General features: G+C 59.5%; 1 protein-coding gene across 2 annotated transcripts in view; it reads left to right on the top strand.

Annotated features, from left to right (window-relative positions):
- The window catches only part of PCSK7 (proprotein convertase subtilisin/kexin type 7), a 39,802-nt gene that overhangs the window by 10,365 nt on the left and 12,584 nt on the right, over positions 1 to 16,853 (top strand). The window contains exons 5-9 of one of the 2 annotated variants that reach the window (XM_075909336.2): positions 619 to 709; positions 2,635 to 2,689; positions 5,531 to 5,669; positions 8,870 to 8,970; positions 16,270 to 16,437. In XM_075909336.2, the coding sequence (XP_075765451.2) occupies positions 619 to 709; positions 2,635 to 2,689; positions 5,531 to 5,669; positions 8,870 to 8,970; positions 16,270 to 16,437 (554 nt within the window). The remainder of the gene's footprint in view (positions 1 to 618; positions 710 to 2,634; positions 2,690 to 5,530; positions 5,670 to 8,869; positions 8,971 to 16,269; positions 16,438 to 16,853) is intronic. The other variant, XM_075909337.2, reaches the window with a different exon arrangement.

Here is a 16,853-nt window from a genome sequence, read left to right as displayed (position 1 = left end):
GTCCGTTGGGTGTCTGTGAACGTAATAGCCCTGCGTGTCCGCTTGTCCAGCAGATGGCGGTGCTCTCCTTATGATGAATCCAAATGTCCCCGGAATAGGGAGACCACGGGACTGCAAGAGGAGACTAAAAATCAGTTGTGCTCCTGCAGCGTTAGTTCTGTTCCTTGGAGTCCTTGTCCCTGTCCCTCGCGGCCCCTGCGCAGCCCCTGGGCAGGTGTGCATGGCTAAGGCCCCTCTCTAGTGTGTACTGCCTGGCTGGGCTTTGGTTACTGCCATTGGGAAGTGGAGCTTATCTAGCATAGTGCACTAGGAAGAATAGACTTGTAGATTAAGCCATGGGGCCAGGGTCTACTCTCAGCTCGGCCAGGGTGACCTCTGTCTGGCAAGACACTTTGTTTCTCTCTGCCTCGGTTTCCCCATCTGTCCCTCGCAGAGGAGGTGAGAGCGTAAATCCACGTCTCTGCCCTGCGTGGAGGCCGATCCGTGGACGGAAGGTGCTCTAGATGGCCAAGTGTCTATTGGCATTAAGTCGAGGGCCGGCGGGCAGATTTTGGTTCACACTGGTTTTACGGCTAACTTGGCCCATTCCAGAAGCGCTAATTGTCCTTTGCTGTGCAGGCATCCGAGTCCTGGACGGCCCCCTCACGGACAGTATGGAGGCCATCGCGTTCAACAAGCACTATCAGATCAATGACATCTACAGCTGCAGGTGAGCCGAGAGCGCGGGCAGGTCCTGCCAGAGAACGTGGGGCGGCTGCTCTGGTACAGAGCCCAGTGCTGGGCTCCCTGCCCGGGTGCCTGGCAGAATCTCAGCAGGGGCTGAGTGGTACGGGGTTGCTGCCCCCTTCCCTCCGCGCCAGCATCTGCCCTTGTCTCCCACGCTGGTGGAGCGGCTCTTCCATGGGCACCATACCCCAGCCCCTGTTCCTTGCGGGCCCACGTTTCCATGAGATGGAAGTGCTGGAAGACGCGGCTCCCTGTGCGCAAGGCTGGTTGGCCCAGAGGCGCTGTTCTCCTGCTGTCTGGCCCAGGGAGACGCAGCAGCACTTTCCAGCCACCTGTGCTCAAAGGGCTCGGAAGGAAGAGAGGAAGCTCAGAGGTCAGGGCAGGGTCCTGGTGCCCTGGCTCGAGTGTGTTGCTCTGTGTGCCGGCCCACGCCTCTGCCCTTCCCATCCTATCCTGAGCTTCCGGCTTGGGGCCCGGTGGGAAGAGCCAGGGACTCCTGGTGTCAACCCCGGGGCTGAGTTTTTATTAAGCCACGTGGCGTGTCTCGTGCTGGCAGCAGAGGATCCACGCCACGAACACCAGCGCTGAGCAGGGGGCTCCGTGCCGTCCCTGCGAAGCCCTCTCTGGAAGGCAGGCAGGAGCTAGCACAGGGACACGGGCTTGGGCCTGCCTCGGAGCGAAGCTTTCCTAGCTCTCCTGCCCCGGCCTTTCCAGGAGTCTGCACAGCCAGAGAGATGCAGGCCAAGCCCGTGTCCACATGGCTAGCTCCTGACTGCTCCGGACAGGGCCATGCCCAGGCTGCCTGGACCCCCCTGCTCAGCGGCTGTGTTTGTGGTGTGGATTCTTCTGCCGCCAGGGGGCAACTGGAGTTGGAAGCAGCGTCCCAGGGTGGCTGCGTCTTTCTGTAGAGTCAGAACACTCGGACTGGCAGGGACCTCAAGAGGTCAACGAGGCCAGTCCCCTGCCCTCACGGCAGGGCCCAGCACTGTCTAGACCGGTGTTTCGCAACCTTTTTTTTAATAAAGTACCCGTTAAAAAAAATGATAAATACCTCCTCCCCCTGCCTCTCCCCCCCTCTCCCCCCATGCCCACAGTTTTCAGACACACAGTTTCTACATTGCAACACATTTGTTTAAACAACTTAATCATATCCGGGCGGGCCATGAAATTTTTGGGTGGAAAAAGTACAAAAATAATAAAACTCTGTAAAACTTAAAACAAAAATTCAGTTTTCTCCAAATTTCCGTTGTGTTGATGCACCCCCCAGACGCCTCTCGAGAACCCCAAAGGATACTCAGACCGCTGGTTGAGAAACACTCGTCTAGCTCATCCCTGAGAGAGGTCTGTCCAACCTGCCCTTAAATCTCTCCGGTGATGGAGATTCCACAACCCCCCCCAGGCAATTTATTCCAGTGTTTCACCATCCTGACAGGCAGGAAGTTCTTCCTAATGTCCAACCTAAACCTTCCTTGCTGCAGTTTAAGCCCCTTCCTGCGTGTCCTGTCCTCAGAGGCCAAGGAGAACAATTTTTCCCCTTCCTCCTTTAGGTACACCCGTTTAGATACTTGAAAACCGCTCTCACGTCCCCTCTCGGTCTCTCTTCTAAACTAAACAAGCCCAGTTCTTTCAGTCTTCTCTCATGGCTCATGTTCTCTAGACCTTTCATCATTCTCGTTGCTCTTCTCTGGACCTTCTCCAGTTTCTCCATCTTTCCGGAAATGTGGTGCCCAGGACTGGACACACGACTCCAACTGAGGCCTGACCAGCACAGAGCGGAGCGGAAGAATGACTTCTCGTGTCTGGCCCACCTCACGCCTGTTGAAGCAGCCCAGAACCACGTTTGCTTTTTTTGCAGCAGCGTCCCACTGTGGACTCTCATTTAGCTTTTCGTGGTGTCTCTCTTCACAGCTGGGGTCCGGATGACGATGGCAAAACTGTGGATGGCCCTCACCAGCTAGGAAAGGTATAAAACGCCGAGCCAGCCCCAGGGTGACCCTTGGCCTGGGATGTGCTGGGCCAGGCTGCAGCCTGCAATTCTCGGTTTGCCTAAAGGCCAGAGCCAGAGGGGACTGCCCTGTGGTGCAGCGAGCCCTTGCGTGGCCCCAGTGTCCACGTGAGGTCACCCTGCCACGGGGAGACACGGCGTTCCCTCAGGGAGGGCGGCTGCTGGGCTGGTGACGTGGCGGTCCCAGGGAAAGTGCTTCTCTGGGCAATAAGACTCCAAGTGGCCGAATGGAGACTCAGTCCTGCAGTACTGAATAGCTTTGCTATTAGCAGCTGGGGCACCACTGAGAGAGCCCGGGAACACATACGGGACACTAGCCCCCGAGGAGTGGGAGAAACGGCAGGGGACATGGCTCTGGAGGGGCATGGGCAGGTGTCGCACGGTGCCCTGCCTAGGAGCAGGAGGGGGCTGGAAGGGAAAAGAAGGAAGGAGTGATTTGTGGGTGAACCCACCTAGCAGCTGGAGGGGCTCCCTTCCCTCTCCCCAGCCTAGCTGTTCTGCCAGGTCTCTGAATGGCACCATCACCCCTTGCAAGCGAGGACGTCCCTGGGGCTGTGGGTTTGTCCAAGCAGCACCTGGAACAACCCCCGGAAAATCCTGGCAGGATCCAGGCTGCTCACGCCCGTGCAGCCTGCGGCCTGGCCCCTTTCTGGCCCTAGCACCTCACTGAGATGCTGATGCTCTCGGCTTCCACTCAATCAGCATTTCTCCCAGCCTGCTGCGCGCTAGCTCTCCCCCCGTGCGCCCAGGGCCCGGCTGGCTTCCCCAAAACCCACAGCCCTGGGAACGTCCTCGCGTGCAAGGGGTGATGGCGCTATCCAGAGACCTGGCAGAGTTAACAGGCAGCCGAGCAGGATTACGGTCTGCTGGGGGCCAGATGACCCCGGCTCTCCAGCAGCAGCCGGAACAGCTAGAGTAAGAGTGTCAGGGTCAAGCCCCCAGTTTTAATCCAGAGCACACTGGAGTCAGGGGAGCTATTCCCGTTGGCTTCAGCGGCTTCGGGACCAGGGCCCATCTGCGTGTGGCTGAGGGGGTCCTGTGGCCATCGTGGTGAAAGTGTGCAGCGCTCCTTGGGGAAGCACGTGGGAGGCTGCGGCTGCGAGTGGAGCTGTGGAACTCCTTGCCCTTGGAGACTGGGATGGGCACATCCCTCCTCTCTGCCCAGGCAGCCCTCTGAAAGTGTCTTTGCCCCTTCCAAAGCCCTTTCTTCAGAACAGCCCGTAGAAATGCACGTAACCGAGGGGCACTGGAGAACACTGACAGCCTTCACCCTTTGCTGCTTGTGGTGCGTGTGATGCCTGGAGCCTGCAGTGATGGGCTCAGCTAGGCAATGCCTCCTTTGCAGTACTCACCTAAAAATTGAGCAGCACGGCTCGTGTCTTGCTCTCCCCTACCACCGTTCACACTGCTCGCTGTGCAGCGCCTTTGCCGTAGTTCTGTAACCGCAGAGCGACACTCGCCCTGCAGCGCGGTGCCACGGATACAGCATATGTCTCTATCACATCATGGTTCCAAAGGGATTCCGGTTGGGCCTGTTCATTTATTCTTACCCAGCATTCGCAGGCCTCTCCGAAGGCCGAGACCAGCTCTGGTCTGCAGCTGGCCGTGCAGCTGGAGAGACTGACCCGGAACAAACGTTCTCCGAGGGGCTTTTTGAAAGGGCCTTGCCCTTGACCCTGCTCAGGAGCAGCCAGGAGAGGCAGATGCTACTTACAGCCGTGTCTGGCGCTTGCCCACTTCCATCACACACGTGCCCTTTGCATGGGGGTGGCCCATGGGAAATGCAGACAGAGGTTCCGGGCTGCAAAAAAGATGCTTTCCAGGCAGCGTTAGCAAGGCTGAGTGCTACACTAGACAGAGGAGTCAGAAATGCATGTGGCCGAGGGGGGGGGGGGGGCGCTTTGCAGAGGAGCAGAAGCTACAAACCCAGCTAGTCAGTCTCTCTCTGCAGCAGAAAAGCTGATCCCAGCCGGAGCTCTGCCAATGCCCAAGGTGGCTTTCCCTGGAGGCCAAAATCTGCTCCGTTTTTTGCTTTGCACCACCGGTAGCTGCTTGTGTTAAATGATGGCGGGGGGGGGGGGTGAAATCCATTCTAAAGCACGCCGGGACCCTGCCTCTAGTAGCTACGTGTCACTTCTTTAGCACATCTCATCCAAAGAGCTCAAAATGCCTCTGAGAGGCAGCCTCGCACCGCTGCTGGGAGGTCGGAGGAGGTATCCTTGCTACCTACTTGGCTAAATGGAGGCACAGCGGTTATGACTGGTCACACGGGGAGCTGGGAATTGTAGCCTAAGCCTATTGACACCCAAGTCCCAGCTTTAAGTGCCACAACCCGGTTTCCTAGCACGTAGAGTGGTCCGTGCAATTCACCCTTCCCTCGGGCCACTGCATGTGCCTTTGGAAGTGCAGCCACCTCTGGGTAGGAGCCTGGGTGCTGCTTGCGGATGTTGCACAGATCCAGGTTTGAGACGAGCGCCCGTCTCCAGCCGGCGCGGCAGGGGACACGTGAGCGAGCGGCACGTCATTCAGCTCGGCAGAGAGGGAGCCGAGAATTATGGGCAGCGGGGTGAGGAAGCTCTTCGGCGTAGATCCGGTTGGCTGAGTTCGGAGCCGGGCAAGCAGGCTCAGTGGAGCTTCATCCTCTGGCCCGGAGCCCGGCGCCGGCCCAGCGTTTGCTGGTGCAAAGGCCCCCAGGTGCAGCAGGGTGGGGGTTTCGGGCTGCGGTTGCGCCGTTACACCTGGGTAACAGGAACCTGCAAAGTGGCTCTGGGGCAGTGACGTGGATTCTCTCTTCCCCAGGCTGCCTTGCAACACGGGGTGATTGCCGGCCGCAGGGGCTTTGGCAGCATTTTCGTGGTGGCCAGCGGCAACGGAGGGCAGCACAATGACAATTGCAACTACGATGGTTACGCCAACTCCATCTACACCGTCACCATAGGTAACAGCCCCGCCAGCCCTGCCTGCGCGGGCACTGAAGGGGCTGGATTGGCACTGCCCGTTAGGTCTGAGCACAGTCCACCTGGCTGCAGGGCCTTAGAGCCGAGGTGCTGGTGGGAGGGCTCGGCGGAAGCCCTCCTGCCGTCCCTGGAGAGTGAATTTCAAAGCCGGGAATGGAGACGTTTTTCCCTTTTTCAGGAAACATCTAACTTGGCTTCAGTAGGGCAAAAGCCGTGTGTGGGCGGGTGAAATCGGACACAGTAGCAGAAAGCAGCTCTTCCCCCTCGTATCTTTCCATGGCTAGCAGCCCGTGTGGGTCCAGTTTCCTTCCGGCCGTCGCCCGCGTGATCCCTGGGCACTGAGAGTTGTTGGTGCTGAATCGTGCAGTAACCCCCACCGTGCCAAACGGCCGCCGCTCTGGTAGAAACCGCTGAGCCATGACGCCAGACTGAGCCGTTCAGGGTTTTGCCCCCAGCCCTGGTTCCTGACCACCCCCGGGACAGGCTGGCGTGCGAGTGGCTGAACAGGAGGCAGTGGGCACCCACAGGCATTGCCTGCTCAACTGGTACAGTTGCCCAAGGAAGCTGGTATCGCCCACCCCCGGCATCCCGTTCGGAAATCGGCGGGTTCCGGCGTCCAGAGGTCCAGACCCTGCCGGGAGCTCTGTCCGAGGCAGATGCAGCTCGTTTGTGGGGAGCCTTGACAGCAGGGCCTGCCCAAGCCGTGTGAAATTCCACTCCCTGGCATGGCACCCTGCCCGGTCTGACTGCAGCCCCTCCTAGCGCTTCCCCAGATGTGACTACCCACTACCGGGGGAAGGTGGGGGCAAGGGCCCGAGAGCAGACGCGGTCCCATCGTGGGCTTCCTGGGACCCCCGAACCACGTCTAGCGCGCTGCTGTTGGACGAGTCCCTTTATGGCTCGCCGGGAGCCTCTGTTGCCCCAGCATCCCTGCCGTGTGGGGTTTCCGCTCCTCGCCCCCCACGCCTGGCTCGGTGCGGGTGCAGCATGTGAGTAGTTCCGGGACTGATGGCTTGTCCTGGACTGTAGCGACTGCAGGGCCAGGAGGGAGACAGCGCATGGAACGCGGGGCTCTTGCTGCAGAACGCACCACTACGGAGCCGTTGCCGGGGTGTGTGTCCATCCCCCCCCCCCGCCTCCCTGGCCTGCCTCCCTTCCATTGCGCGGTTTTGTTTCTTTCCGGCCGGCTGAGGGACTGAAACTCCCCCCGCAGGCGAGAGGTCAGGCTGCCCCGCGTGTGACTTCGCGGCCAGGAAGTCAGGCCAGGCTACGGAAAGGCACGTGGGGCTAGGGACCGGGAGCACCTGCCGGGGCTGGCTCTGCAGCCTCTGGCATGGGCGTTACGTGCACTTCCAGGGCATCGCTCTCCCCGGCTCCAGCAGGGCAGGAACTTGCCTGCGTCACACATGGCAGGGTGACGAATGTTGTGAAGGGCGACTTAGTAAGACCTGTGTGGGAGAGGGATTTTCCCATTCCGTTGAATAGCCAAGATATTCCTGTGTCCTGGGGAGGGAAAGGCAGAAGATTCTTCATGGTGGTGGTTCTCTGCTCATGAGGCTATGGATAAAAAATTTGCTGAGCAACATCACAGGCTGAGAGCTCTGCTTCTTGTCTTCTGCTGGCACTTCGCTGATTAAAATGAGGCTTAATATGGTAAATGTTTGTGGAAACATCTTCCGTGAGGCCAGGCAGAGCCCGTGTTTGCTGCAGGGCTCTAGAACAGGGTGTCTTTGTGGGATGGGATGTACGGCCGCCCGGCCCCGCGAGCAGTGCTTGTATCTAATGGGGATGGAATAGCGGAGTCAAGAAAAAGCTCATAGGTTAATGCTATAGTCTGCTTGCTTGCTCCCCCCCCCCCCCCCCCAACCAGTCAATTTTTTAGCAGCCTGGCTCAGTTCTGGCTCACGCCGAGTCTGGGACCTACCCCCGCTGCAGCTCTGCATTGAAAGTGTATTAGGAGCAGGGCGGGCAGGCAGCCGGTCCCAAGAGGAGCTCGTTTTTAAACTGGCTCCCTTCGGAGAGGAGCTCCCAACTGGCACCCTGCACTGCTGCCGGTCCCGCCCCCGGGGACTAGAGAACAGTCGACTAACCGATAAGAATTCATGAGGCTACTTGACTATTCAGTGAACCGCTATTTAACATCCCTAGTATCTACATAGCCGTGCAACAGCACCTTGTGATGGCCGAACGCACAGGGCCCGTGTTCCACAAGCAGCGTGCATGGGAGATAGCCGTGTTACAGTCTAGCACACGGATGGTGATCTGCTGTCATGCCTGGGGGCAGTTTTTCCCCACTCTCCTGCTGCTGAACCGGGCCCCTTGCAGGACTGGGATTAGGGTTCTGGCCGCTGGGGGCTAGTGCCCGGAACGTGAGAACCGTGTTTCACGGGGACGGATGCGTGGAGCAGAGACCATCTAGGGAGGGAAAGGAAATTGCTTGAGTTGACGTTTGCTGTGCGCTGGCCGAGAAGGCTGTTTACACTTGCCCGTATTGTGTGCGGGCATGTGCCAGCTAGTGGCTGGCGAAAGCTGGAAGGTAACTTACAGTGTCTTGCTTTGGGTGAGTCTGTCTTCAGGCTGCTGAACACTGCTCAGAATTCAGGAGCATTCGGGATTGTCCATGTCACGAGGGATCCCCTCCTGGGCCCATCTCCTTCCCCCTTCTTGGCTGCCAGCAGGTTCCCGGCTGTGGCTTGCTGGCAATCCGCATTGCCTCCCAGCACCGTGAGAGCCTGCCTGCTCCTACCCATGGAACTCAGCTGGGAGCCCCCCATTCCCGTCTGGGCCCCAGTCTTCACAGGGCCATGGGCTAACTGGCCCAAAGAGGGTGCCCGGGAGCTGTTTGGAACAGCCAATAGAGCATTACGCTCCGAGGAGCCGGCCCGCTGCTCCCACCGAAGCCTGGCGAGGGCCGAGGGCGGCGTGGCCATGCCTGTCCCGGGGCCCTGGGCAGGGTGGCCGAGAGGGTGAGACGTGTGTGGGCGAAGTCCGTTCCGGGCCACATTGTAGCTGGTGCCCTGCTCCTCTGGGGGCCGCCACGCCCAGGCGGGTGGTGCGTCGATACGCGAGGCCGTCTCTGCCAGGAGCGCGCCACGGCCGCCTCCTCCGCGTGACAAGTCCAGCGGCCGCCCCGGGGGGGGAGCGGCCCCTGGAGCGTGATGTCTCCTTCGCTTTCCCCCAGGCGCGGTGGACGAGGAGGGGAACAGACCCTTCTACGCGGAGGAGTGCGCCTCCATGCTGGCCGTGACCTTCAGCGGCGGGGATAAGACGATGCGGAGCATTGTGAGTAATGCCTCAGGCAACGTCTTCCCTGCCCACCCTCCTAGCCTGGCTGGGCTTCTGCCCTCCGCCAGCCGCCTTTCCCCAGCAGGGTGAGAGACCCGCCCAGCCGCGTGTGCGATGGGCGCTCACGCTGCTGCGCCAGGCTCGACAGTGCTAGAGCTCGCCGGCGCTTTTCTGGAGTGCAGAATCAAACGGAGGGGAGTGCGTAGACCCTGCTGTGGAGGCAGGAAGCCAAGAGCTTGCAGGGCTTCCCGTGGAAACATGCTTCTCCCAACGCTGCGGGCTCGTCCTTTGGGCCTGCGTGGCTGGGTTATTTCCACAGCCACTAACGTTCAGGAGCCACGGTGGCTTGGTTTTACTGGTGGCTGCTCTTCAATACAAGCAGGTGGGAGGGAGGAGATTACCCTGGGGGAGCCGCCTGGGGAAATCTCAGGGTATTTCCAGCATAGCGTACGTAGGAGAGAGCCTTCCTCTCTCTGATCCACAGGAGCCATCCCGCGCTCCTTACAAGGAACCACCGCCATCGGAACTGATCTGTCGGGTTCCAGGGCTCAGTTTTGGTGGCAGTTCTGCACTCAAGGGCGCTCACGAGTCCCTAGCTCTGGAGCAGCCGCCTCAGTAAGCTGCTTTGCAGGCTATGCTAGCTAATGGGAGCAACGAGGGGGAATGACAGGGTCTCCAAATGGAAACGGGGACCTTGCTGCGGCTGGGGACCATGATGAGAGTGCAAGCTCGCTAGCCACTCAGTTTGGGGGCTGAGAAGTGAACGAGCTCTCTTAAGTCTGGTTCCCTTCATCTCTGAAAACCAAGGGGCTGGTACTAGGAATCAGTGTTCCCCAGCTGGAAAAGCCCACGTCCCCATCTAAGAGAACGCTGCTACAAAAGAAAGAAAACTTGTAATGGAGTTTACATTTTCCTTTTCAAATTAACTTGGATTAATTCATGCTGGCTTGAGCACCACTGGTGCTCGAGAAGAAGAGACGCTAGTCAGCGAGGAACTCTGCTTTCCCTTTCATCTTGGAGTGTGTGGTAGTTTTCATCTTTCATGTCCCGCTTCCTCCAACCTGAGATCTGTGAGCTAATTGTGGAAAGTCTGACATGCCTCTTTGCCTTAAAGAATGGCCTCGTGTGATGATCAGACAGGCCCTTCTCTCCCCTCTGAGAGTCAATCGGCTGCCTGGCACAGCCCAGGAGTTACACAAGACACAGACTCTGTCCTCTCTTTTTAGTAACATGATCACTACTCCAGTGAGCCTGAGCCTTTCTGTAGGGTATGTTCAGTAAACACGTCCCCGTCTACAGAGAATATTCTCTGCTCTTGTGCTTTTTCATTGTCCTTTAATAGTATCAGACTTAATGTTTTTGACATCCCTCTAGTTTTCAGACTATAAATGTTCTGTCATTTCCGTTAATGGGAAGAATTTAATATGGTCTCTGGCATGAATTGCATCTCCGACTGACGTTTGCATGGCTTGCTGGGTTTTTTTAATAACATACAGTATCTTAGTGCAAATTGCAGCTGTTAGCCGCTGACAAAATGCTTTGGAGCAAAACATAAAAGTCAACACAAAAAAGTACAGTTCTTGGCACTGGAGGGTGCCCTGACGTCCCACTGCAAGCGGAGAGGAACAAAAGTTTATGCTGCTTGCCCTGGGTTTTGACCCAAACCAAGTTTTAATTAAGTGATTTCATGGCATGATGAAGCACGGAATGATGTACCATTTGGAGACTTCTCAAGTGACTCTTTTTTAAGGCTCACTTGTTTACTTGTATTTAATCGAAGAAGACACTTTTTAAAAAGGTCAAATTTTGCTTGGCTACACCCATGTACAGGCAGAATAAATCTCGTCTCAGGTCACATTGCTGTAACCAACACAGCAGAACTTGGCCTCATAGTTGTATTTCTACCAGGCACAGTGGCTGCTTTTCCTCTCTCCTGACCAATAGCTGCATTTAAGTAACTTGGGGTTTTTACACTCTGGCACACTTAAGAAAGTTAATCCAAATTAACTGAAGGTGTGAAGTTAAAGTAGATGAGTTAAACTGCACTGAGCCCCTTTGTGGAGGTTTTTATTCAGAATTAAAGTGGCCTTAATTCAGTTTTTCTTCATGCCCTGCCAGGGCACCATTCTTTGCGCTGGGGCCTTTCTCTTCCTCTGTGTTTTAAGAAGAAATCGTATCCGGCTCGTTGGAAGAGGTGCAGCGTTCATGGGCAGGGTTCCGTCGCTGCACCACTGTCCACGGGGCAGTGCTCGAGCAGTCCTGTGGCCTTGGAGGGCGGGAATCCATGTCTGACCGTGGGATGGGGAGGGGAGGGGAGGTGGTGGTTGGCGTGTCCAGGTGAGGGAGGGTCTGTTGGCAAAGGTAGTGCCTTGCAAAAAGCTGAGCAAATGTCCCGTAGGGCTGGGTGCAAGTGGCTGCAGCTATTCTGATGCGCCTGCCCGTTTTAAGTCCCGTGGCTGCAGGATTCGGTAGCCTAGAGGCTGAGCCAAAGTGGCCCGAGTGCTTCCCGGGAGCAGGCGGGCGGCGGGGGACTCCCCCTGCCTCTTGGGGCGGGAGGGTGCCTGGCTGGCTGGGTGGTGTCCGCGGGTTAGTGGTACAAGTGCTGCCGAGCCTCGGGCGAGAGCTTCACTCCGCTCACGGGGGGCGGAAGGGCAGCCAAAGGGCTTAGCAAGTTCCCGTGCTTGCTGGCTGGGGAATACATGAAAAGCCTCCTCAAGCCAGGCGCGGAGCCGGGAGAATCACCCATGGCAGCCCGGAGAAAAACCAGCTGCCCTGGTGCTCTCGGGGGCTGGAGAAGTGAACTGCTGGGTGCAAGCCGCTAGCAGCTCTGCCCTGGGGGGCGAGGGCAGGCCCGAGAGGAGGCAGGCAATGGTGTTGCTCATGCAGCAGAGGGGGCAGTGATGTGATGTGGGGCGGGGCGGGGCAGCCACCAGACCAGAGCGGTGCTTGTGACACGGCCAGTGTGAATCCAGCCCAGCGCGCTGGGGGCTGGCAGCTGCATTTGTCCCTCTTAGCAGTGGGGGGCTGGGCGGTCGCCCCCTGGAACCCACGCTCCCCCGCCCTCAGTTGAGAGCTGCGGGAAGGAAGGGCTGTGCTGCGGGTGCCCACGCTGTGTCCTGCTCCGTACGTCCCTGACTTCGTGGGCAAGTGTCACCAGCCACTGCCCTGCCGCTCGGCCCCCGCCGGGGCCACTTGGAGAGGAGCCGCCATCCCCGGCTGGCGTGCCCGGGAGCGCAGCCTGGGGGCGGGGAGGAGCAGTCCCGCACGCCTGTGCCTTGGAGCCTGGGCGCCAGCCTGTGCAGCCAGTCGCCCGGCTGCTGTAAGCATCAGGCCCAGGCTGCGCTCTCCGCAGAGCGAGGTGCTCTGCATTGCCACTGCTGCGGGGGTTGGTCACCAAGGCAGCTCTTCAGCTCCAGGCCCAGCGGGGCCACTGCACCGGGGTGGGCCCCACGGCACCCAGCCTCACCGCTCTGAATCCACACAGGGCTCTGCCTCGGCTCCCGGGGCGCTGGCTCCCAGCCCCAGGGAGAGGCAGCAGAGGAGCCCGGCTGTGAGGGTGCCACTCCTAGCCCCATTGCTTCTCTCTCCCTGCGCCACGCTGGGCCAGTCCCTCCCCTCTCCTTATGCCAGTCGAGCTTTGCAAAGGGCTGCCTGAGACAGAGGAGGGGGAAGGGCTGTGTCCCACTAGCCGAGCCGGACTGTCCTGGGGGCAGCGGGTCTCCTGAGCGTTAGTCTCTCCAGCGGCTGGGCCCTCTGTCCCGGTCAGACCTCTCCTGAGCCCGGCGCCCCTTCCTCTCCCCATCACCAGTGCCTACCAGCTGCTTGTGGCAGTGGCCAGGCCACCCCGGGCTCCTTTTCTGCGTAAGCCAGTGGGTTAAGTGGCCAGGGAACCGTTCCAGTTACTGAACCGTGTCCCGCTGGTGGTGTTCCATTTCTGGCTGGGCGTGAGAACGACAGACCTTCCGGCAGCTTGGCCTGCCCGGCTGCATCTTGGCATGGGCTCAGCAGCCACAAAGAACAAATAGCCCCCGCATGCAGCAAGTCCACAGGCGGCTGGAGAGGAGGCTGCTGGTGTTTCCTGTGGCCGGGCCGGGGAGATGAACCCCAGCCTACATGGAGTTATAGGGACCAGCGTTCCCTGGAAGCTGAGCCATTGAGTAGCCACCCAGGAGAGTCAAATGCTGCCCAGCCTGATTAGCAGAGCACCCACCGCTGGCACCGTGTGTGGCTACAGGTGGTGCACATCTTGGTGCACAGAACAAAATTTATTCTGCACAGGGAATTAAAAAAGTTAGAGAGAACAAACAACCCTGGGGACTGCACTTGCACTTCCCAGGGTCGGAGTCATTGCAGCATCCCCATGGGGCTCCCAGTGCCTGGGCACCGGAGAACTCTGGCCAAGTGCAGCGAGAGGAAGGAGAACCCTTGGGCCATTTTTTACTCTTGTCACTACCCCTGTCTGTGCGGGGCAGGAGTCAGCAGAGCTAAGTCGAGTCACCTCCCTGGACCTCTGAGCTTGCGCTGGGGACAGTGTTCACCCGTCTTGGCACAGGGCGTGGGACTCTCCAAAGCAGCCGCTGTACACGTGCAAAGCATCATTTGTCCTGCTGCCGCGAGCCCTAGCGTGTGTGTGAAAAGGGGGGTGACTGCGAGCTACTGTCTACAGCCACCCTCCCGTTTTGGGCCCTTGAAATAGCTCCCTTCCTGCGGGAGGGCCAGTGCAGCGGGCAGCTGCTGGGGGGAGCCGCTCCGCTAGGGGGCATGTGCCTGCCCTCTGTCCCGGCTGGTTTGTGCTCCCATTCCCACCCCGATGGCCCTTTGTCCAGATGCTCAACGCAGTCTCCCCGCCCACATGCTTCCAGGCGCTCTCATGCCTCTGATCACCCTGGGGGGAGACGGAGCATTTGGGCTGGGGAGCCTGGCTGGGCTGGTTACCTGAGTGGGAAGGGGAAAATCTGCTACTGGCAGCTTGAAACATGCCGTAAATGCCGTAAGCGCTGGAGTATTTAATCAGCTGGGATCATGGTGAGGTCATCCCTTCCTCTGGCCACAGCCACTCCGGAGGGCCTGTGGGCGGGTGGGAGTTTGCAGCCAGAGGAGGCTGGGGGAGACTTGATCACAGTCTAGAAGAAGCGACACAGGGAACGAATACTGAACACGGGGCCCCAGCAGAGGAAGGTAGAAGGCGGCCCAGTGGCTGGAAGTCAAAGTGAGACCCATTCAGGCTGGAAAGAAAGCACCATTGTTCACTAGCAGTGAGTGTGATTAACCCCTGGTGCAATGCACGAGGGGCTGCCATGGGTTCTCCAGCATGGCCATTTATCAGTCAGGACTGGGCTTTTCCCAATGTCGAGGCATTATTGCGGGGCCTAGGTGAGTCCGGGGGGTCAGGCGACATGGCCACATGACAGCCATTTGAGAGCCCAGGGCAGAAATCAATGGGCCTCCTGCGCCCCTCCCTCAGCCGGAACCACAATCCCCCCTGGCTCAGAGAGCCCCCCCAGTTCTGCCACCCTCCCCCGCCAGAGGCTGTTGGTCCAGCCAGCCCCAGCCCTGGTCCCTCCCGTTTCTGGACCCGGCCAGCCGGCTCTGGGCCAAGCCTGGACTGAAGGACACTTTTGAAACTCCCCGTGCATGTTCCAGGGCCAAGTAACCTCACCCCAGAACCCGCATGGGCACTGTTCCCCGTGAGCTGAGCACGTGGGCAGGAGATACTCAGAGAGCCCACAGCAAGCAGCACATGTTTCTCTTGCTAGTGCACATAAGAAAATTCATTCTGCACATGGGGGCATATCAAAAGCGTCGGTCCATCAAGAGGTGCTTTTCCACAGGGCTACGGCGGCAGCGACCGGGGTGCGGGGCCCTTTCAAATTGCTGGGCCCCTGGGCAATTGCCCCTTTTGTCCCTCCCACCTGCATCGACAGGCCCGCCGTCTGGCCTTAGAATCACTTGGGCTAGGTCTACACTGGCGGGTTGTTGCGCCAGGAATATGCAAATACGTGGAATATCGCCGAGTCTCATTTGCATACCTAATGAGCTGCCACTTTTGCGGAAGAGGCTCTTGCACCAGAAGGAGCTGTCTACACGGCCCCTTCTTGCGCAAGAAAAACCCTCTTGTGCAATGCTGCTACGCTGATTATTTTAGGTATGCAAATGAGGCTCGGCGATATTCCACACTTAGCCTCATTTGCATCTTTCTGGTACAACGACCTGCCAGTGTAGACAGCCTTAATGTATTCAAGGACAGCACAGACGTTCCTTCCTGGCTGTACAGCACCTTGCCCCACGTAGCTGGGGCGCTCCGAGTCCTAGGGGAGTTAGGAGTCGACTTCCCATTGAGAGTCAGCTTTGAAAATCCCAGCTGAGTGCTACGAGGAGCCCATGACGACTCCGTGCCCTGGGGGCTGCCGTGGAGCGACACACCACACGGAGGCGGGCAGTTCTAGCAAGCCCGGCATTAGCCTAGAAGCTGGGCGCTGTGAGGGCCAGTCCCTGCTTTGCCACAGGCCTCCTGCATGACCTTGGGCAAATCTCTTAGCCTCTCTGTGCCCCAGCTGTCCCACTGGCTGGGTGCCCTGCCCTGCCGCCCGGGGCGACGGGCGGATAAATGCAGCGTAGGAGGGGCTCACGGATGGTGGTGTTGGGAGCCAGGCAGGTGCCATAAAAGGGGCGCCGGGCCCTGTGGAAGAATAGCCCACGGAGCGGTTGTGCCCCTGGCTTTTCAGTGACCCGGCTCCTTGTCAGACCAGGCTCCTGTGGCGCTGAAGTTGGTCTCCCCAGACGCTGCTCCGTTCCCTCCCCTTTCCAGCTGCACCGCAGGGTCCCTCGTCTCTCATCTCGCCCGTGAGGGGCCGGGCGCCACTTGGGGCGTGGTGAGCGCAGTGCGGCAGGCCTGGCCAGGATGTGCTGGGAGCCGTCCCTGTGTGAGCAGCGGGTGGGGTTCCAGCCAGGCACCCCGCACCCTGTGCCTTCAACCCCGGCCTGGAAGTCTGACCCCTCGCGGGGGGGGCGCCTTCCCGGCTGGGACTGGCATCATTTGAGAAAGCCCCAAAACCTTTTTCTCGGCAGCCCCCACTGCTTGGCTGAGGTTCAGCTTGAGCTGTGAGCAAACCAGCCTGGGCATTCACGGGGGCCAGGCTGCACCCAGGGCTTTTGTTCTTGGCTGTGTCCGAGCCAGGGGTAGCCTCCATCGGCTGGTGCTGTCCCCGGGCGTGGGGGGACCCCTGCACGCCCACACTCAAAGCACTAGGCGGCCTGCCTCTGACAGGAGACCTCTCCGTGGCGCTTTCTTCCAAGGTGACGACAGACTGGGATTTGCAGAAAGGCACCGGCTGCACGGAGGGCCACACGGGGACCTCAGCCGCCGCCCCCATCGCGGCCGGCATGATCGCCTTGATGCTCCAGGTGCGCCCGTGCCTCACCTGGCGCGACGTCCAGCACATCATCGTCTTCACAGCCACCAAGGTGAGGCGCGAGGTCGCCCCTCGTCCGCCTGCGGCTGCTTTTCCCCGCCCCTGGCCTCACCAGGAACAGGCCTGAGGCAGGCAGGTGACGTTTGCTCCAGCCCCTCCTGACTCTGCCAGGACGAGCCGGGCTGGTACGAGAGCTGGGAGCCAGGGCAGAGTGCGGCGGGCGTGGCGGGGCCGAGGTGACCCGCGCGCTGGAGTTTTTGCTGTGGCGCCTGAAGCCCTTGCCACGTGACAGCAGAAAGGCCCGGCCTGCCCGTGGCATGTCCTATGCGGTCAGGGGGGTCGGTGTCGTAGCGGCAGATGGGAAGAGCCCCTCTTGCCGACGCTGAGTCCTCGCTTTTCGGCTCGGTTCTGCCTCGGGCAGTGCGACTGCAGAGCTAGTGAATCCGAGTGAGGCCGCAGGGTTTGGCC

This window comes from Pelodiscus sinensis, chromosome 25 (assembly GCF_052426305.1).
Source record: "Pelodiscus sinensis isolate ZL-2025 chromosome 25, ASM5242630v1, whole genome shotgun sequence".
NCBI classification, from domain to species: domain Eukaryota; kingdom Metazoa; phylum Chordata; order Testudines; family Trionychidae; genus Pelodiscus; species Pelodiscus sinensis.
Note: the sequence above shows the minus strand (reverse complement) of the source record. Positions and strands in the feature narration are given on the sequence as shown.